This window comes from Microcaecilia unicolor, chromosome 11, assembly GCF_901765095.1.
Source record: "Microcaecilia unicolor chromosome 11, aMicUni1.1, whole genome shotgun sequence".
In the NCBI taxonomy this organism is placed as follows: Eukaryota; Metazoa; Chordata; class Amphibia; order Gymnophiona; family Siphonopidae; genus Microcaecilia; species Microcaecilia unicolor.
This window is the reverse complement of record NC_044041.1, coordinates 14,301,415-14,324,566: the sequence shown is the minus strand read 5'-3', so window position 1 is coordinate 14,324,566 and position 23,152 is coordinate 14,301,415. Positions and strand designations below refer to the sequence as shown.

General features: G+C 44.2%; 1 protein-coding gene across 10 annotated transcripts in view; it reads right to left on the bottom strand.

The window, feature by feature from the left end:
* MTMR3 (myotubularin related protein 3) overlaps positions 1-23,152 on the bottom strand; it is a 163,704-nt gene that overhangs the window by 46,072 nt on the left and 94,480 nt on the right. For 6 of the 10 annotated variants that reach the window (XM_030217549.1, XM_030217553.1, XM_030217557.1 and 3 more), the window contains 3 exons: positions 21,100-21,132; positions 5,718-5,800; positions 4,061-4,227 (listed from right to left, as the gene is read on the bottom strand). In XM_030217549.1, coding sequence (XP_030073409.1) covers positions 4,061-4,227; positions 5,718-5,800; positions 21,100-21,132 — 283 coding nt within the window. The remainder of the gene's footprint in view (positions 1-4,060; positions 4,228-5,717; positions 5,801-21,099; positions 21,133-23,152) is intronic. The other 4 variants (XM_030217554.1, XM_030217556.1, XM_030217558.1 and 1 more) reach the window with 1 other exon arrangement.

Sequence of the window (23,152 nt, the reverse complement as noted above, 5' to 3'; positions counted from 1 at the left end):
AGGAGCAGCAGTGAGGGGGTAGAAAAAAACACCCCACATCTTCAAACGTGAGATTAATCTCAAATACAAATTTTAATCAAAATGCAGCCCTAAAAATAATTAAAGAATAAAAAGTAATGAAAAGATAAGAAATACAAAATATAAATTGAAGTACAAATTAAAGAATCTAAAACAGCACGCAGAATAGCTATAAACAGCCTTACAGTTTTCACAACTTATTTCAGAAAAGCAAGCCTAGAATGTACTATAAAAGTTTCATCTGGGAACTAGCAGAGAGGAGTTCCTCTTTTACACAGCACTATATTCTATGCATGTACAGGGAAAAAAAACCCAAAACCCGCAAACGTATTTTGTGCTACTTTAGAATGTGGCTAATGGATCCTGACTGTGTGTGCGCGTATAGATGAGTATCAAAAAATAAGTGCGTGTCAAACCTCTGGGACCTACGCATCTGATGGGGATATGACTAGACAGGGAAGAACCCACCTCCACAGGTCAAAACACACAAAGGAAACAGTGGAGGCGATCAATAAAAGTGAAAATCACCTATAGTTGTGCAACAATCTTTATTCACATCTAAAAAGACTCAACACGGCCAGCGGAGAGGATGTTCCATAGCATCCATTAATATAGGCTTGGGGAAAATCCACTGCTTATTTCTAGGATAAGCAGCCTAAAATGTATTGTACTGTTTTGGGATCTTGCCAGGTACTTGTAACCTGGATTGGCCACTGTTGGAAACAGGATGCTGGGCTTCATGGACCTTTGGTCTGTCCCAGTATAGCAATACTTATGTTCTTATAACATGTTCCATTAGAGTGAAAAATGAAAGAGAAAAGTTCTTTGGTATTTTGATTTAGCAGTGTGGAAATGTTTCCATAGCCCTACAACAGACTCCTGACGCAGGCCATATAGCCAAAATGCAGCCATCAGAGCACAGAGCTGGCTGGCTGGGTTCATATCAGGCTCTGCAACTTAGATTAAATAATTTTCTGTCTATTTACAACCCAAACTTGCACCAGCCCTCAATCTTACTTTGAACTTCTTCCATTTATTTTGGATGGGGAAAGGAAATTTTATCTTCCCTTCACATTGCAAATAACTCTCCTCATGCCCTATGATCGGAGCTGGATCCTTATCTACAACCTTCTTGGACAACAAAGAAAAAGCCTACAGCAATCTGCATCAATTGGACCATCAACTGGACCATCCAAGGATATCTGAACCAGAAACACTAAAATTCATACCTGCAATTCGCGAGTCAAAAACTTTTAACTGTATAATCTATTTCTAAAACTCTGAATCTGTTAACATGTGCACTTGGACAACAGCAATTCAACAATCACACAAGTAAATTATTTCACTACATTTGGAGCCTAAAGGATACCTATATCAGAACTTTGTACAAAAGCCTATAAGCCTGCCACTGTGCATATACGAGAATGACTGCCCGGTCCACTTTACAAATAATGGAGGAGGGTTCAGAGACCGTTATATACAGCTATCTTTAGAGAACACCAATTACAATTATGCAACTTCATTCTGATATATAAGTGACACTTCCCATTTAAAAGTGATCTTCAACCCACCACACCAAACACCAATAAACATTTTTGCGTAGATAAGGGGGTGAGGAAACAATACTACCTACCCCTTTCACAGTCCTCATGTGCCCACTGGCACATCCTGAAAATCTGGCGTAGAGAGAACTGACAAAAACAAAAGAACCAAACTCCACACAGCACAACACAGAACAAAAAACAGTGGCGATGAGAAGAGAAAAACTCAATGGAGCACTACAGCCTTTCAAAAAGTCTTGTCTTCCAACACAACAACAACGCGACATGGGCCATGTTTCGGTTGATTAGCCTGCCTCAGGAGTCTGAAATTTGGCAGTACAATTCAGCAGTGGCAGCCAGCGGCGTTCTTGTACGTTTTTTACTACTTTACTGCGTTTTTTCCGACACACATGATTTAGATGTTTTACTTCTGTTTATTGAGAACATTGGGTGCCACAACTACACATCTTGTTACTTCTCCTCTTTTCCCCACACTTTTTCTCCTGTCGTCATCTCATCATCATTGTAAATCCTACAGTATTCTCTGTACTGTTGATCGCCACATCATGATCACGCATTTATTCCTTGCATCACTCTCTTTGCACCATTTCATAATGTATATTGTTATATCTATATACGAGTTAAATTTTTTTTTACATGTTTAAATTTTTTATCCATGTCTATGTATTTATTTTTATATATTTGCAGTATAGCCGTGACCCCTGAAGAAGGCACACAGCCGAACACGGACAGTGTCGGGTCCAGGTGATTTATGTGATTCTATAAGGAGAATAAACCTTTTGGAAGATATTTGACTTCTGCTTATTCTTAGGAACATCCCTCCACCCTCTTTTTTTGCCACATTTATTGAGTAAACATCTTCAAACTCCTGAAGGCAGGCTAATCAGCTGAAACGCAGCCTGTGTCGAATCATCGTGTCATTTGGAAAACATCATATTAAAAGACTTTTTGAAAGACTGTAGTGCACAACTTGAGTTTTTCTCGTCTCACCTTCACTTTTTTGTTCTGTAGAGAACTAAAACAACAAAGCACTTAGGGAAACACATTAAGATGTTGTAAAACAGACTTTCCCCTCACATAGTAGTATGGAATTCGGTACGGAACGGCTCTAACGACGACTTTAGTGTATTCCCCCCTTTCTTTGGTGTCTCAAAAACAAGTAGAGGGACAGAACAGAGGGAGTATTTGAACTGCTTTCAAAGGAATTTTCCGTGGTAGCTAAATACTTCCCCAGGCACATGAACATGGGTACACTTGTACTCATGGACTTCTCCACCTCAAACTTTCAATGAGAAACTAAATTATACTGTGTGCTTTCAGCTGTATGATTGCAGAATTATGGTTTTTAATATGTTAATTTTATTGGCATTATGGCAAACAGCAGGGAGCATTCTTTTGGATACAGTGATACAATTACATATGTAAAAAACTAAATAAGGGGTCTGGAGCACAAAAACAAGGCAAGAATAACTAACCAAATACAACATGATCACTCCTAACACACTCAAATGGTTCACCAGATCGTACCAAGTTAAATCAGTACCTAACATCTCATCATCATGGTCACCAGGTGGTAGTGTACAACAAGGTTCTCCACTGTCCCCAACCTACGCACCCTTCCCGGGCAACTTAACACACATCACAGATTGCCTAGACACAATGGAGACCTGGGCCTCCACCTTCAGGTTAAAGTTGAATAGAAAGAAAAACAAATTCTTGGTTATAGAGCACATTTCTCCCCCACCTCCCACCACATTTTTATTGACCAAACAAGCTTCCCACTAGAAAACAATCTTAAAGTCCTGGGAGTCATTCTAGACCAAGATCTGACTCTTGACGACCAAATAACCTCTGTCGCAAAGAAAGCCTTCAGAATGCTCTGGAAGCTAAGAAATCAGAAATCTCTTCCCTATCACAACTTTTCATCTCCTAGTCCAAACTACGATATTATCCTAGCTGGGCTACTGCAACAGATTATACATAAGCTGCAAAGACCTAAGCCTGAAAAAAAATTAGAAACCATCCAAAACATGTCTGCCTGCTTGATCTTCAGGTCTTCCCGCTAAGAGCGAGCCTCTCCCCTATTGCAAACACTCCACTGGCTGCCCATAAAAGCCAGAATAAGCTATGCATGTCTTCACAATCCTCCAGGGACTATCCCCCACCTACATGACCATATTGATCAACCTACCACTCAGAAATGCCCTGAAGAATGTTCAAGACTACCTTTTACTCCACTCCTCCAACTGTAAAGAGTAATATACAAATCTTTCCTACCTTGCAACCCAATCATGGAACACCCTACCCTCAAACTTAAGGATAACCGACTTATCTTACATGTCACAAAATACTGAAATCTTACCTCTCTTAAATCAATGCTAAAGTTCTGCTCTGAAAGGATTTTGAACACATGCTAATGGAGCGCTACAGACAGGAACTCTCAATACTATGAACTCTTGCCACTACAAGCATCTGCCTACCTGGCCGACACAGATCCCCATGCTGCTCCTTCTCACTGGCGTAGACTTCCATGCACCATGCGTGATAAGCAAAGGAGAACAGGTCCTCAATCTTGGAAGGAGGGCGGATAGTGTTGTTCAAGCGTTTCAGCCATTCCTGACACTGCTCGAAGGTGAAAAACTGGCATCTATGATAGGATCAAAGATATATCTAGGTGAAAGTTTACAGGTGTGTCAGAGTTGTGTATTATGGTTAGTGCCTTTATTTTATTTTTTTGTTGCATTTGGACCCCGCGCTTTTCCAACTTATGGCAGGCTCAATGCGGCTTACATGGGGCAATGGAGGGTTAAGTGATTACATGTAATGCGCAAATAAGCTCAACAATTTTAGGAACAAGGCAAAACTGTCAAAAACAGAAAACATTTGTTATTATTTGGAAACTAATTACAATTACTTTAGTGTTTAATTACTTTAATGCCCCTAAAGATTACATTTTTGTAACACAACTTTTGCTCCCAGAAATCTCAGAACTTAATTGAAAGTTTTCCCCCAAATTTCTTCCTTTAAAACAATTCAACTACAACCAAGCCATTATGTTAATCACCTGGATTTCTCAAACAAAAAGAATCCCAGAAACATCTGGACTAATAGTCCCAGGTAATTATACACCAATATTCTGGTTTTGAGGTACATATACCCCCAAAATTCTATACATGGTGCTCAGAATTGCGCACGCAATTTACTTGTACAACTGAACAAGCCAATAAGTGCTAATTGGGCCCTATTTATTGGTGCTAATTGATATTTAAATTTATCCACGTGTAAATTTTACACACAGCTCCAAAAAGGGGTGTGGTCATTTCCTGCAATTTATGCACAAGGATTTACTTGGTGTAAAGTTAGGTGTGGGTCCTGGCGCTAGTTCTATAAATGATGCCCAACTTTGAACACCATTTGCAGAACAGTGTTTAGAACGTTTTTTTACAGCACCATTTATTGAATTTGGTCCATAATGAAATGAATTACACTTCTGACCACTTTACAAGAGGTTTTCAAGTGTCACACACAACCAGCAATTAAGAGTTGTTTATGAAGTGCTGTATCTTAGTATTTACAGCACACACAGCATCAAAAGCACAGTACTTTTCATTTTACTCTAGATCCATCAAATAGCTTTCAGACACCCTTGGATTATCAATAGCTCTCAACTTTTGATCAAACTCAGGAAGTAATAAGTAGTCAAAAGACTAGAAAGAACAAAACTACAGAATATGAGTTGAAGTAATGTATCATGGACAGCAAGGGAATACAACAAATCTACAGTAGAGCGAGAGTTCATTCAATAATGCAGGACCGCAGGGAAGCAGTTAATGTATGAGAAGACATCACACACTGACCCCGTCTTACTAAGGGCCCTGTTTACTAAGGCGCATTAAGTGTTTTCAATGCACTTACAATTACAGCACGCTAACCATGTAGGTGCCTATAGGGATAGTGTAGGCGTGTACACGGTTAACGCGCGATAAAAACGTTAACACCCCTTAGCTTAGTAAACAGGGCCCTCAATGATGTAACTGATCATCAGAGCATGCATGAGGCAGAAAATGAGAGCTCTCCCCGTAGTATAAGGAATTCAAGAAAAGCATTTCCACCATCTGTACTAAGCCTTCTACATACCTAATAATTTTGCAGTCTTTACAAGTCAAATGAAGCTGAAAAATTTCCCGGCATTCAACACATTCTATAAGTTGTAATGGAATCTGTAAAAAATAATCATACAAAAAATATATACAAAAGTGTTTACTGATGTAAAAAAATATCAATGAAAGTCGGATGTCAACGAAAATTTGTAATACACACACAAAAGTTATTTATCTTAAGAGCCAAATTAAAATGGGCAGATAAAAAAAAACCCTACCTAAAATTAAAAATCTGAAAAATATGGCAAGCACGCCCACTTGGACTGATAATTTTTAAACTTCTCAGTAGTAAAAGCTGAACAATCTGATTTATAAAAGATAACTGCAATGTTTTTCAATTTTGTTCCAAAACTATTAGGAGGCTGAATATAGGGTCATTGTCACCTGTCCTGCCAATTTTTGCTGTGTGAAATAAATACATACTGACACAATGAACTTAAAATGTTAAAGAGAAAACATGGGGTAATGACATTCATTTTCCACTAACAGGAAAAACAGAATGACAAACTCAAGTGAATGAATTGAACAAGTTTTTCTTCCTGTAATCCACTGTTTGGAGAGTGAGTGGATAGACCAGTAGATGAAGTAATAGCAATAAAACGCTGGGTGGATTAGGCTACATTCATACTCTGAATTCTTGGAACCTAAAGGTGGAGAGTTTTAGAGACGAGGGCACACTTGATCTTCTAGTGTATCATGGAAGCTATTTCCAGGTCTGCCAATGGGACTATACATGGAACAAGGGATGCACTTGTTAGTTGAAATTGAGCACCCTGCAAATAATTAAACCTTCTCAAAGTGCCAAATCAGTTGACAAGAGACCATTACAGTAGCAAACGCACCTTTTGCAGCTTCCACAAGTCTAAAAGTTGACTGATAAGACATATCAGCCTATTTCAAAGAGAAACTAGGTGGGAGGAAGACTGTTGGGAGCCTTATTTGACCTGTTTAATATTCTGGCATATAAGCCTCGGAGCACTGCACATCTTTTTCTTTCAATCTGGCAGGAAAGCAGTCACTCAAGTCTAAAACCACACTACAAACTAAAGAAGTGTTAAAGCTGATATTTAAAATGTCCCCATGGACCAGGTTTTAAAAATAATATGAATTATATAAGCTATTAAGAAATTGCACTGCTGATTTCCTGGATTTTTGCCAAATCCAGGATAAATCTCTACAGCAAAGTGGCTCAGTACAGTAAGGGTTAAAACCAAGGTCTGGTCCTAGGTTTTCACCTACAAAGCAGTTCTACATATTTTTTTTTTTTAAATCATAACCTAGAAATAATATATGTGATACCTTTGTGCTGAGATATCATATTACATTTTTGACTAGCTTTTGAGACCTCTGTTCCCTTCGTCAGGTCAGTGCAGTAACAGCCAGGATGCTGTTGCATAAATATAAAAGTAACTTGTAAGCTGGGTTACAAATAGGTATTTTTAAAGCTCTGAAAAACTATCAAACAGAAAAGTTAAGGGGAGAGGGGGTAGGTGAAACGGTTGGGCCGAGATATGCAGCATGATGAATACAAACAGAATTCACAGAGACTATAAAAGGACTTCCCACCACCCTCCAAAATGTATATACAGCGAAGATAATTACCTGGAGCAGCTATTTTGAGGACAGCAGACCTCATTCTCACTAATGGATAATGCAATCCTGCGTTGCCCGGTCCAGAGCTTGTAACAAGCATTTAAGAGTTTTGTGGAGCTCGAGCCATGCTCTACTACGCATGCGCAAGTGCCTTCCCGCTCACAGCGAGCGTGCAGTTACTACAGTATGAAAACTAACAGGAGACAACTCCATGGGGAGGTGGGAAGGTTGTGAGAATATAAGGCCTGCTGTCCTCGGAGAATACCTGCTATAGTTAAGTATCTTTGTTTTCTCTGTGGACAAGCAGGCCTATCCTCACTGATGGTGAATCCCTAGCAACCAGACTCACCGAAAACAAATACTGGTCAATTGGGTCTTGCAAAGACAAAAGAGAGATCAACCTGAAAACTGAGCGTGCAGCCTGGAGCAGAATAAAATGGGCCGGGGGTGGGTGTGGAGTTGGATTCTAGACCCCAACAGATTCTGCAGTACTGTCTGCCCAAATTGACTAACATGTCAGTTATCCTGCTTAAGACAATAGTGAGATGTGAATGTGTAGACAGAAGACCACGTCACAGCCTTGCAAATTTCTTCAATGGAGGCTGACTGCAAATGGGCTACCAATGGAGCCACGGCCCTGACTGAGCCTTGACATGACCCTCTAGGGTCAGCCCAGCCTGGATATAAGTGAAAGAAATTCAAATCTGCCAGCCAATTAGGGATGGTGCCTTTCCTGATTGCGACCCCCATCCTGTTGGGATCAAAAAGAAAACAAAAAAGTTGGGCGGACTGTCTGTGGGGATTGGTCTGCCAATGCTCTCTTGCAATCCAAGGTGTGCAAGTTGCTTTTGCCAGGATGGCCATGAGGTCAAAGAAAGAATTTTGGCAAGACAACTGACTGGTTCAGATGGAACTCAAGACACCACCTTCGGCAGGAACTTTAGGGTGTGTGCGGAGGACTACTCTAATGTGATGAAACTTAGTATAAAGGTGCATCCACTACTAAGGCCTGAAGCTCACCAAGAAAATGACCTTCTAGATCAAGTACATCAGATGCCAGGAATCCAGTGGCTCAAAAAGGAGCTTTCATCAGCTCAGTGAGACCGACATTGAGGTCCCAAGACAGGTGGAGGTTTGATAGGGGGCTTCGACAAAAGCAAACCTCTCATAAAATGAACAACTAGAGGCTGTCCAGAGATGGGCTTACCCCTTACACACCGATAATCACTAATTACACCGAGGTGCATCCTTACGGGGTTGGTTTTGAGACCAGACTCGGATAGATGTAGAAGGTATTCAAGCAGGGACTGAGTAGGACAAGAAAGGTGATCTATGGCCTTAAGCATTATTATTTTTGTTACATTTGTATCCCACATTTTCCCACCTTTTGCAGGCTCAAAGCGAATGCTACATACCTGTAGAAGGTATTCTCCGAGGACAGCAGGCTGATTGTTCTCACTGATGGGCGACGTCCCCGGCAGCCCCTCCAATCGGAATCTTCCTAGCAAAGACCTTTGCTAGCTCTCGCGCGCACCGCGCATGCGCGGCCGTCTTCCCGCCCGAAACCGGCTCGAGCCGGCCAGTCCAGTATGTAGCAAGACAATACATTTCAAGGGAAGACACAACTCCAAAGGGGAGGCGGGCGGGTTTGTGAGAACAATCAGCCTGCTGTCCTCGGAGAATACCTTCTACAGGTATGTAGCATTCGCTTTCTCCGAGGACAAGCAGGCTGCTTGTTCTCACTGATGGGGTATCCCTAGCCCCCAGGCTCACTCAAAACAACAACCATGGTCAATTGGGCCTCGCAACGGCGAGGACATAACTGAGATTGACCTAAAAAATTTACCAACTAACTGAGAGTGCAGCCTGGAACAGAACAAACAGGGCCCTCGGGGGGTGGAGTTGGATCCTAAAGCCCAAACAGGTTCTGAAGAACTGACTGCCCGAACCGACTGTCGCGTCGGGTATCCTGCTGCAGGCAGTAATGAGATGTGAATGTGTGGACAGATGACCACGTCGCAGCTTTGCAAATTTCTTCAATGGAGGCTGACTTCAAGTGGGCTACCGACGCAGCCATGGCTCTGACATTATGAGCCGTGACATGACCCTCAAGAGCCAGCCCCGCCTGGGCGTAAGTGAAGGAAATGCAATCTGCTAGCCAATTGGATATGGTGCGTTTCCCTACAGCCACTCCCCTCCTATTGGGATCAAAAGAAACAAACAATTGGGCGGACTGTCTGTGGGGCTGTGTCCGCTCCAGGTAGAAGGCCAATGCTCTCTTGCAGTCCAATGTGTGCAGCTGACGTTCAGCAGGGCAGGAATGAGGACGGGGAAAGAATGTTGGCAAGACAATTGACTGGTTCAGATGGAACTCCGACACGACCTTTGGCAAGAACTTAGGGTGAGTGCGGAGGACTACTCTGTTATGATGAAATTTAGTGTAAGGGGCCTGGGCTACCAGGGCCTGAAGCTCACTGACTCTACGAGCTGAAGTAACTGCCACCAAGAAAATGACCTTCCAGGTCAAGTACTTCAGATGGCAGGAATTCAGTGGCTCAAAAGGAGGTTTCATCAGCTGGGTGAGAACGACATTGAGATCCCATGACACTGTAGGAGGCTTGACAGGGGGCTTTGACAAAAGCAAACCTCTCATGAAGCGAACAACTAAAGGCTGTCCTGAGATCGGCTTACCTTCCACATGGTAATGGTATGCACTGATTGCGCTAAGGTGAACTCTTACAGAGTTGGTCTTGAGACCAGACTCAGACAAGTGCAGAAGGTATTCAAGCAGGGTCTGTGTAGGACAAGAGCGAGGAGCTAGGGCCTTGCTGTCACACCAGACGACAAACCTCCTCCACAGAAAGAAGTAACTCCTCTTAGTGGAATCTTTCCTGGAAGCAAGCAAGACGCGGGAGACACCCTCTGACAGACCCAAAGAGGCAAAGTCTACGCTCTCAACATCCAGGCCGTGAGAGCCAGGGACCGGAGGCTGGGATGCAGAAGAGCCCCTTCGTCCTGCGTGATGAGGGTCGGAAAACACTCCAATCTCCACGGTTCTTCGGAGGATAACTCCAGAAGAAGAGGGAACCAGATCTGACGCGGCCAAAAGGGAGCAATCAGAATCATGGTGCCTCGGTCTTGCTTGAGTTTCAACAAAGTCTTTCCCACCAGAGGAATGGGAGGATAAGCATACAGCAGGCCCTCCCCCCAATCCAGGAGGAAGGCATCCGATGCTAGTCTGCCGGGGGCCTGAAGCCTGGAACAGAACTGAGGGACTTTGTGGTTCACTCGAGATGCGAAGAGATCCACCAAGGGGGTGCCCCACGCTTGGAAGATCTGGCGCACCACTCTGGAGTTGAGCGACCACTCGTGAGGTTGCATAATCCGGCTCAGTCTGTCGGCCAGACTGTTGTTTACGCCTGCCAGATATGTGGCTTGGAGTACCATGCCGAGACGGCGAGCCCAAAGCCACATGCTGACGGCTTCCTGACACAGGGGGCGAGATCCGGTGCCCCCCTGCTTGTTGACATAGTACATGGCAACCTGGTTGTCTGTCTGAATTTGGATAATTTGATGGGACAGCCGATCTCTGAAAGCCTTCAGAGCGTTCCAGATCGCTCGCAACTCCAGGAGATTGATCTGTAGACCGCGTTCCTGGAGGGACCAGCTTCCTTGGGTGTGAAGCCCATCGACATGAGCTCCCCATCCCAGGAGAGACGCATCCGTTGTCAGCACTTTTTGTGGCTGAGGGATTTGGAAAGGACGTCCCAGAGTCAAATTGGACCAGATTGTCCACCAATACAGGGATTCGAGAAAACTCGTGGACAGGTGGATCACGTCTTCTAGACCCCCAGCAGCCTGATACCACTGGGAGGCTAGGGTCCATTGAGCAGATCTCATGTGAAGACGGGCCATGGGAGTCACATGAACAGTGGAGGCCATGTGGCCCAGCAATCTCAACATCTGCCGAGCTGTGATCTGCTGGGACGCTCGCACCCGCGAGACGAGGGACAACAAGTTGTTGGCTCTCGCCTCTGGGAGATAGGCACGAGCCGTCCGAGAATCCAGCAGAGCTCCTATGAATTCGAGTTTCTGCACTGGGAGAAGATGGGACTTTGGGTAATTTATCACAAACCCCAGTAGCTCCAGGAGGCGAATAGTCATCTGCATGGACTGCAGGGCTCCTGCCTCGGATGTGTTCTTCACCAGCCAATCGTCGAGATATGGGAACACGTGCAGCCGCAGCCTGCGAAGCGCCGCTGCTTCCACAGCTAGGCACTTTGTGAACACTCTGGGCGCAGAGGCGAGCCCAAAGGGTAGCACACAGTACTGGAAGTGGCGTGTGCCCAACTGAAATCGCAGATACTGTCTGTGAGCTGGCAGTATCGGGATGTGTGTGTAGGCATCCTTCAAGTCCAGAGAGCATAGCCAATCGTTTTGCTGAATCATGGGGAGAAGGGTGCCCAGGGAAAGCATCCTGAACTTTTCTTTTACGAGATATCTGTTCAGGGCCCTTAGGTCTAGGATGGGACGCATCCCCCCTGTTTTCTTTTCCACAAGGAAGTACCTGGAATAGAATCCCAGCCCTTCTTGCCCGGATGGCACGGGCTCGACCGCATTGGCGCTGAGAAGGGCGGAGAGTTCCTCTGCAAGTACCTGCTTGTGCTGGAAGCTGTAAGACTGAGCTCCCGGTGGACAATTTGGAGGTTTGGAGGCCAAATTGAGGGTGTATCCTTGCCGGACTATTTGCAGAACCCACTGATCGGAGGTTATGAGAGGCCACCTTTGGTGAAAAGCTTTCAACCTCCCTCCGACTGGCAGGTCGCCCGACACTGACACTTGGATGTCGGCTATGCTCTGCTGGAGCCAGTCAAAAGCTCGCCCCTTGCTTTTGCTGGGGAGCCGCGGGGCCTTGCTGAGGCGCACGCTGCTGACGAGAGCGAGCGCGCTGGGGCTTAGCCTGGGCCGCAGGCTGTCGGGAAGGAGGATTGTACCTACGCTTACCAGAAGTATAGGGAACAGTCTTCCTTCCCCCGAAAAATCGTCTACCTGTAGAGGTAGAAGCTGAAGGCTGCCGGCGGGAGAACTTGTCGAATGCGGTGTCCCGCTGGTGGAGAGACTCTACCACCTGCTCGACTTTTTCTCCAAAAATGTTGTCCGCACGGCAAGGCGAGTCCGCAATCCGCTGCTGGATTCTATTCTCCAGGTCGGCGGCACGCAGCCATGAGAGCCTGCGCATCACCACACCTTGAGCAGCGGCCCTGGACGCAACATCAAAAGTGTCATAAACTCCTCTGGCCAGGAATTTTCTGCACGCCTTCAGCTGCCTGACCACCTCCTGAAAAGGCTTGGCTTGCTCAGGGGGAAGAGCATCAACCAAGCCCGCCAACTGTCGCACATTATTCCGCATGTGTATGCTCGTGTAGAGCTGGTAAGACTGAATTTTGGCCACGAGCATAGAGGAATGGTAGGCCTTCCTCCCAAAGGAGTCTAAGGTTCTAGAGTCTTTGCCCGGGGGCGCCGAAGCATGCTCCCTAGAACTCTTAGCCTTCTTTAGGGCCAGATCCACAACTCCAGAGTCGTGAGGCAACTGAGTGCGCATCAGCTCTGAGTCCCCATGGATCCGGTACTGGGACTCGATCTTCTTGGGGATGTGGGGATTAGTTAAAGGCTTGGTCCAGTTCGCCAGCAATGTCTTTTTGAGGACATGGTGCAGGGGAACAGTGGACGCTTCCTTAGGTGGAGAAGGATAGTCCAGGAGCTCAAACATTTCAGCCCTGGGCTCGTCCTCCACAACCACCGGGAAGGGGATGGCCGTAGACATCTCCCGGACAAAGGAAGCAAAAGACAGACTCTCGGGAGGAGAAAGCTGTCTTTCAGGAGAGGGAGTGGGATCAGAAGGTAGACCCTCAGACTCCTCGTCAGAGAAATATCTGGGGTCTTCTTCTTCCTCCCACGAGGCCTCACCCTCGGTGTCAGACACAAGTTCACGGACCTGCGTCTGCAACCGTGCCCGGCTCGACTCCGTGGAGCCACGTCCACGATGGGGGCGTCGAGAGGTAGACTCCCTCGCCCGCATCGGCGAAGCTCCTTCCGCCGACGTAGTCGGGGAGCCCTCCTGGGAGGTGGCCGCAGTCGGCACCGCACGCGGTACCGACGTCGGGGACCTCACCCCGGGCGATGGGCCAGCCGGCGCCACGCTCGACGGTACCGGAGGCGCAATCACCGCCGGTACCGGAGGGGTAGGGCGCAACAGCTCTCCCAGAATCTCTGGGAGAACGGCCCGGAGGCTCTCGTTCAGAGCGGCTGCAGAGAAAGGCATGGAGGTCGATGCAGGCGTCGACGTCGGAACCTGTTCCGGGCGTGGAGGCTGTTCCGGGCTGTCCAGAGTGGAGCGCATCGACACCTCCTGAACAGAGGGTGAGCGGTCCTCTCGGTGCCGATGCCTGCTGGGTGCCGACTCCCTCGGCGACCCAGAGCTCTCGGTGCCGACGCGGGGAGGGGACCGGTGTCGATGCTTCTTCGACTTCTTCCGAAGCATGTCACCGGAGCTCCCCGGCACCGACGAGGAGGACGTAGAATCCAGCCGTCGCTTCCTCGGGGCCGAGGCCGAAGGAGGTCGGTCTCGGGGGGGCTGTACCGCAGGAGCCCTCAGGGTAGGAGGAGACCCACCCGAGGGCTCACCGCCACCAGCAGGGGAATGGACAGCCCTCACCTGCACTCCACACGATGCACCACCGTCCGACGACATCAGGAGACGAGGTCCCGGTACCACCGACGTCGATGCAGCTATCCGATGTCTCGGCGCCGATGCAGAGGGCCGATGCCTCGATGCACTGGCAGCCAAGGAAGAAGGTCTGGACGCTGATGACGTCGATGCACACGATGACCCCGGTGCCGATGCCGACGAAGAGCCCGAGAACAAAACGTTCCACTGGGCCAATCTCGCTACTTGAGTCCACCTTTGTAAGAGGGAACACAGACTACAGTTCTGGGGACGGTGCTCGGCCCCCAGACACTGAAGACACGAAGAGTGCCTATCAGTGAGCGAGATTACCCGGGCGCACTGGGTGCACTTCTTGAAGCCGCTGGAAGGCTTCGATGTCATGGGCGGAAAAATCACGCCGGCGAAGTCAAAATCCGAAATGACGAATTTGGAGCACCAAAACTTTAAGGGAGAAAAATCTCGACCGAGGCCGAAAAGAGGCCTACCCCGACAACGAAAGAAAACTTACCGGGGCAAAAACTGGAAATACGGGAAGAGGCAAACGAAACCCAAGAGGGTTTCTGGAGCACTTTCCGAACGAAAAGAAACTTTTCCGAAGAAAAAACACGTCGATTAAATAACGGACGCGCGAGGTCGACTCTCCGGGGCTCACCACGGCAAAAAACACAGCCGTACCGAGTGCGGACGAAAGAAGACTGGCCGGCTCGAGCCGGTTTCGGGCGGGAAGACGGCCGCGCATGCGCGGTGCGCGCGGGCGCGCGAGAGCTAGCAAAGGTCTTTGCTAGGAAGATTCCGATTGGAGGGGCTGCCGGGGACGTCGCCCATCAGTGAGAACAAGCAGCCTGCTTGTCCTCGGAGAATGTGGCTTACATTTAACCGTTAACGGTGTTAGCCGATTACGGTTTGAACAAATACATAGTATGAATGAATACAAACTGATATTGTGGTATAATGAGGTATATGTATGGTAGGAAACAGTTGGGGGGAACTTGGAGAGGTAAAGGGGGAAGAAGAGTCAGGTAATGTCCGTTGCAGTCGCAAGTGACCGGTATTTTTATGTTGGGTCAGTGGGGTATGCTCTTCTGAACAGGCCTGTCTTTTCTATCTTTTAACCAGTTTTTAATCCTCAATAGGACACTACCTCTTATCCCATGACTCTCCAATTTCCTCTGGAGTCTATCATGAGGTACTTTTTTGGGATCTTACCAGGTACTTGTGACCTGGATTGGCCACTATTGGAAACAGAATGCTGGGCTTGATGGAACTTCAGTCTGTCCCAATATGGCAATACTTATGTACTTATTGTAGATATCCTGAAAACCTGACTGGCTGGGGTGCCTCTAGGACCAGGCTTGGGAACAACTGCTTTAGGGGAAAGTGGAGGAAGTTTGCTATCTCGACCACCTAAAGTGCAGTCCACCTAAAGTGCACCTAAAGTTTATAAATATCCTTTGAATAAAAATGATTTAAACATATTTCTGTTATAACATTTATTCAATGTTTATTTATAATTTTAGCATATTGTTGTGACACGAGGTAGGCGGCTGTGTCAGCCAAAACATGGCCCATTGTCAGGTCCTTTTTCTGGTGCTTTTATTAAACGAGTTTTCAAGCAACATCTCCGCGTTGGTTCATCATTTGGTCTGCCTCTACTCTCTTCTGGATCTTTTGACATGTAACAGCTAGAGATATAGTATTTTGGACCCATGGCACAAATCTCTGTATTTGAGATCATCCTGCACTGCCTACATTTTTTTGAAGCAATAGGGAATCTTCTGCAATATAGAAGCACACAACTCTAGTAGCTTCACTGCATGTCTCTTAAGTGGTAAATTTAACACAAATCGGAGAAACTATTTCTTCATTCAACATGTAATTAAACTCTAGAATTCAATCGACTGAGAATGTGGTAAAAGCATTTAGCTTAGTAGAGTTTAAAAAGGGCCTGGACAAATTCCTAAAAGTCCATAAATTATCAAGGTGGACTGGGAAAAATCCACTGTGTATTCAACGAATAAGCAGCATAAAATCTGTTTTGCTATTTCAGGATCTTGTCAGGTACCTGTGAACTGGACTGAAACCGTTGGAAACAGAACACTGGGCTTGATGGAACTTTAGTCTGTCCCAATACGGTGATGCTTATGTACATATTTTGGAAGAAAATAAGGAACATGACGAACAGCTTGATGTTAAAAATTTCATCCAATGCCACTCAAAGAACTGTTACAGCTACACAAAAGATGTAAGGAAAAAAATGTAAAAACATTTGAAACTCTAAGAGATCACTAAGAGGCGGAATCATGAAAAACAGATGAATGCAAAAAATAAATATTTAAACAGACTCACAGAAAAAGGATCATGCAGATAAGAATCACGTCTTTTGGGCTCCACAAGAAAACTGGAACTGAGGTGGGCCTGTATGACAGCAGTGACATGGCCCACATGTTTGGTGTACTGTTCTAGAACTGTCTGAGGATTTAAGTTCTACAGCCCAGGATTCATTACTTGTGAGGATCACATATTCTACTTGTCTTCAAAGAACAAAATTAACTACCACTGTTTCTGCTTTTTCTTATTCTCTTTGGTCCTTAGTGAAGGAAATTCCTTTAAATATCCCATCCTACAATTCTCTAACTTGTCCTACATTTTCCAATTCCATTCTTCTTCTAGGCCATACCTTTGCATATCGCATTTCTATTCTACAGGTCTGTCTTCATTCTTGAATGCTTGCCCCTCTTACAGGTCAGTTGCAAAGGGTAAACAAAGAAGTGTCCACCTAGCATCATTCCTTTTTATTCTTTTCTTCCAAAAGAAGCTGCTTACCTGTTGAAGGATGCTTTCCGTAGACAGCAGGATTAAATTAGGCATACAAATGGGTAACATCTAACAGTGCTGGAACAGAACAAATCTACCAGTGCTCAGAAGTATTAGATGTCTAATCATTTATGGCCCTTTCTACACAGAGTAGTCTAAAGCTTGGAATCAACTCATTCCCACTGGAGTGCCAAGTCTGTTGTAGTTAAAAGATAAATAACTAAATACATCTTCTGATAGGCTCTCAGACAAGCATGTCTATGAAGTTTCAACTAGAAGGTAGGCAACATACTTCACTGAAATAGAGAGGCTTAACTACTAAATCAGTACAAATGTAGTATGTGTCTAAGACTATCCTATCATGACGAAACTGAGCATACAGTTCATACCTGTATGTAACAAGGGCTTTAAGTTCACTAACCTTTTTGGTCAAAATAATTGCTACTAGGAAAGTTATTTTCCACATAAGATTTTAGCCATGAAGATTCTATTGTTCAAAACGGTTGTTTGATGAGAGAAGAAAGCATAAGTTTCATGGGATTGATAGTTTTTGAAGCAGATGTTTGAAATGAAAACCATTTAAGAATTTGAAGGCAACTGGACAGTAGAAACCCAGAGCTCCATCCAACACCCAAAGGTAGTACAGATACTGCAGCACAGCATTTGGTGGGCAAGAATAATGGCCTTGCCAAGATCAGATGGAAAAATTCTTTTCACTTGAAGGCATAGATTTCCTCATGGAGTGTTTCCTTGCTGCCACCAGAATTTCTTGGCTTAGATGAGCTATGCAGCTACCAAGATGAAAGAAAGAGGATCAACCTCCGCAATACAACAAATACAACAATACAACAAAAAAAAAGCAGTGATGACCAGGAAGGGAACAGCTGTGATTGCCCAGATACATTGGCAACTACAATAAAATTTACAACCATGATGGATTCTTCAATCTTTTGTTCCCCTCGATCATCTCTGCTTCCTTGCGGTTCTACTCAACTACCAAAACCTGGGTTGTGCAGTTGAAGTCTGAATCAATTTTGGGTGGATTTGGAATCAGGAGTCAGTAAAAATGTACCAACTCAAGACTCTAGTTTCAAAATTAAAAAAAAAAAAAAAAGCTTACAACAGTGTATTGCATATTTTCATTTGACAGAATTTTGTCCAAATTTCAAATAAATATACTTTGTGGTCTATTAGGATATTTCTTTGTGCACAAAATTAGGACTATTTGAAATTAATCAAACTTTTCTTAGATTTACTATACACAGCAGGAGTTGGAATCAGACAGTGGAAAAAAACAGAGAAGTCAGAGTTGAAGGTATGGTGTACAGACTCCACAGTTCTGGCTAAAACAGAGTGAGATGTCAGAGGGTGCCCTGATTTTGCATTATTAGGGGCGGTAATGCTCAGAATCTGAGCAGAGGTTGAATCAACAGGCTCTTGTCTTGGGTGGGTGGGGGGGGGGGGGGGGGGACGACTTATTTTGTACCTAGGGCAACGGAGGATTAAATGACTTGCCCAGAGTCACAAGGAGCTGCGATGGGAATTGAACCTGGTTTTCTGGATGCGGCAATAACCATCAGGTTACTCCTCCATTCCACTAAGTTGCTATGAGAATCATTTTACTTAACAAAAATCAGAACTTTCAGAGAAGGCTATTAGAACTGGCCAAACCCTTTCTATTGTCAATGATTCTGTACGAGGCACGTTAGAGACACATATTTCAAGTAATAGACAAGTAGCTTTACATTTTCTCTATTGACAAATAAAAGTCTATTTGAGGAACTCCCTAACACTGGAACATGGACTAGAGAACTTGCAGAATGAGTGATCATTCATGAAGGACTCTACAGAGTCTGCTAAATGGCCCCTGTATATCATGGCCTTTTCCAATTCCACCTAATCTGGATTTAAGGTCCAATTTTTGTTTTTTGCACCAGTGTGATTTCAGCAGACTGAGAAAGATGTAATGTAGGTTGAGAAAAATCTTGATAAGAGACTTTTGAGCATTTCCTTACGAAAATAATTTTTTTAAGTCGAAGAAAAAAATTGCATCTCCTGTACAGGGCCCTTGCACCAAGGTGACTATAGAAAATCTTGTTTAAGCAGTAGAGTTTTAGAGAATGTCCGTGCTTGATCTGCACCCGACAACCCTGCAATAACATGGCACAGATATCTGTGGTGGCAGATGCAAATCTGAACCAGTTCAAACATTTTGGCGCCAAAAGCAGTGCTAAATTTTGGCCTGTGCTAGCGTGCTGATGGTCATTCTTCAGCATCATGGAGGCAGTACAAAAGGAAGCAAAATTTTTTTTTCATTTTGAAACTACGCTGTACTTGTGGTCCCTCCTTGCTTAAGTAGCGCTTAGAATGTCTTAGAAACATGAGCTTTGATCAGGAGCAACATGCCAGACTGGAGGACCAGTGAAGAGGTGTTCTGCGCTGATAAGCCAAGATATCTGAGCTCAGAGATATGCCTGCAATCAGAGGTATGGTGCTTCCCTTTTTTCATGGCGGACTCTTTAGGCTCCTGTATTAGGTGACCAAGGCAACATCCAAAGACGACTACCCTGCCGACTGTGCAAAGTCAGCCAACCTTGGTGACGAGGACATATTCTTCATTGTTAAGACCCATTCCTCTGTCCCACAAAACTTTCTAAACAGAAAGAGGCACTCTTCCCAGACACGCAGGGACATCCAGTCATGCTTAAGCTCTAGGAAGATCACATCTGAGGATATCATGCTTGGCAACTGTCACAAGTTGGACCATCTCCAAAAGATTGGTTTGGCTCTATGCTGAAGAGGATGTTAGCAAGTTTAAAATCAAAAAAGATTAACAAAATTAGAAAATAGCATTAGTAACATGAAGAAAAGATTAATCAACATTTTTGAGAGAACTTTGTTTTCACGTTCATTCAGCAGAGCTGAAAAGCAAGGCTGAAGGAACTGCTGTGCACAGGAAAAGCTGTTCTGTCCCAGCATATATTATCTGTGAACCCGATTGAATTCTGCTTGTCGGAGAACTTTCTATTATTCTAAGTATAACATAATATTAAAAAAACAAAACAAAAAAAAAAACACAAGCAATGCTGTTAATTTGTCTCACAAAAGCATAAGGACAAAAAGCATGACATCATACAGTATCATTCCACTTACCAAAGGGAAAACCACAATCTTTAGTGAACATGCTCTACTCCAAAGGCTAGTATTGTCAATAGCAAGAGAAACATCAGTGTTTTATCACATCCATGCTTCAATACTAATTACTTTCTCAACATGCTGTTTTCATCAAAGCTTAACTTCAAACATTCAAAAAAATATAGCTAATTGAAATTAGTGTCTCTTTTCTCCCTCCTCATTTGGGAAAAGGTATAGATGGTGACCAGTCATGGGTAGGAAAATCAAAGGCAAACCTGGAAAAAATGGTAGCCCAAGATAAAGGTGTATGAGAAACACTACATCTGGGCTGGTTATGTTATGCTACAGGCTGCCTTTCTCAAAAAAAGTTAAACTCAAAGTGATGTACAACACCACAAAGTAAAACAGTCAAGCACACCCCAATAATCATAATCAGCCTGATTACCTGGTATTTTGTAAAAGACTGAAAACTCTCCTGTTTGAGAGATTTCTCCCATCAATTGATGGTGTATCTTAGATTGCAACTGGCCATCAATGGTCTATATTTGATATTTTGTTTATGGCTTTGTAAAACTGTGTGTTTATTTACTGTTAGCCACATTGAACTCAAGTATGTTCAGGATAATGTGGGGTATAAATGTCAAAATAAATTAGCTTTATCAATAAAGTATAATCAGTTCTGGTAAAAGGGGTGTCGAATTAAAATGCATTTATTTTGCTTTCATGGTATAGATAACATCAGTTGCCTGTGATTTTTCTAAGCAATAAATTTGTGGAATGTAGACTAATTTTGAAAGAAAAATTGATTTCCCCAAGGACATGCAGAGAATCCATGTCCAACAGCTAAAATTAGAACTTATTAACCCTGATTCTTAGTCTTCTGCTGCATTCAGAAGAAAATACAACTAAACTATCAAGGTATCTGACAGACCTTGCACTTTAGTACTACTGGCTCTTAAGTTTAACCTATCAAATGAGTCATGCAGACAGCCTTCCATGGTCATATCACAAGGTAAGTATCTAACTCGCTCTCGGAATGACTTCACTAGTCCAAGCAGATGTTCAAGTTATCGGGCATTACGATACTTACTGAAATTTCACAGGATGCAGTTGGACAGGCATTCTAGCAAAATTGTAAACAAATACAAAAATAAGAGCAACATGAAAACTATAAAAAGCCATAGCAATATCCATAATTTGACCCCCTCATTCTATAACGAGCACCTAAATATATATGAAATTTATGTGTCTGGATTATAGAATACTAGCATTTTTGTAATGCAAGTGCTAGGTAGGCACTAAGTGGTATTCTATTATCTTAGCATGCTGGAAGAGTGTTCATGTGGGCAGGGCATGGGCATCTCCCACAATCATGCACACATTTTTTTTTTTTGTTACATTTGTACCCCGCGCTTTCCCCACTCATGGCAGGCTCAATGCGGCTTACATATTATATACAGGTACTTATTTGTACCTGGGGCAATGGAGGGTTAAGTGACTTGCCCAGAGCCACAAGGAGCTGCCTGTGCCTGAAGTGGGAATCGAACTCAGTTCCTCAAGACCAGAGTCCACCACCCTAACCACTAGGCCACTCCTCCATTTATGTGCTAAAGTGTAGCATTTAGGTGTGTGCATTTACACCTGCCATAGACATGACATAAGTGGGCATACCTAAATGTTGGTGCACAAATGGTGACACGCTAGCATTCCGTAACAGAATCTGGGCATCCAGATCCGGTTATAGGATTCACGCTTAGTGCACTTCATAGAATTGTGCCCACTACATCTGGCTGGGCTGACAGACACACTATGGCGCTCATTTTCAAAACAAAACAAAAAAAAACAAATCCAATAAATGTCATAAGGTGGTAGATAACGTTTTTCTCTCAAAAACGGCCAAGTTGTGTTTTTTGACACTCCGATTTTAGACATTTTTCTTTACAGTTTGTCCAAATTTCAAGGGGGCGTGTTTTGGGCAGGACCTGAGCAACACCAAAAAAGACAAGACCTTTTTCTGTAATAATGGAACGAAAACATCTAGAGTCAAAATTAAGCAACTTTTTAGCTAGTCCTTTTTAAACCATAACTAAGTGGCCAAAAGGTGCCCTAAATGACTACTGGAGGAATTAAGGTATAACCCCCCCTTACTCCCCCAGTGGTCAAAGACCCCTCTCCCACCCCTCCTAAGATGCGACTGACAGTACATACCAGGCACTATGACAGCTTCAGATATGATGACCATTTTTGTTAGAGCAGCAGACAGGTCCCAGGAGTACCTAGTGGTCAGTGCAGTGGACTGTAGAGAAGGAGACCCAGGCCCATATCCCACTCTAACTGGTATACTTGAGGTGAACATATGAGCCCTCCAAAACCCACTAAATACCTCTGTACCTAATGTAGGTGACACCTGCAAGCTTGAGGACTATTGTAGTCATGTACAGTGAGACAGTAGGTTTTTCTCTGTTTCTGGAGGGCTCACCATACAATATATTTACGTCAACTCCATTCTCACATAGAATTTAAGAACGCTCTAAAGACATTTCTTTTAACAAACGTACGAGCCTACTGTATAATTTAGACCTATCTGTATCTCTGTCCTCCAGCATTGCTGGCATCAGTCTCATATGTACAGCCTATTAGAAGCCTTACCCTCCCAGTCTATTCTCCTTCCCTCTTTCTCCCTTATTATTTTCCTCCCTATTCCTGCTTTGCTATCCCATATTTGTAGTTCTTTTTCCTATGCCTATTTACTTTGACATTGTACACCGCTGTGATGTTATTTTTACTTTGGCAGTATATCAAATAAAGGCAACCTGATAAGGGGGTTATGGTGAGATGTGTACCTGGGACCTTTAGACCATTGCACTGCCCCCCAAGACTTCCCCCCACTGCTCTGCTGGGATGTCTGTGTGGCCAGTCTACTAAGAACGACGACACCCCAGACATCCCAATGGCTGTTTTTTTGGCGTTTCCCCCCCCCAAAATGACCCCAAAAGCAAAACGCACTGAGCACAAAACATCTAGAAAAAGGCAATTTTCAAACCAAAAAGATAGACTTTTTCAGATCTGAAAAAGTCTATTTGCCACTTGATTTTTGGACATTTTTAGCAAAACATCCAAAACTGGACTCGGATGTTTTATCA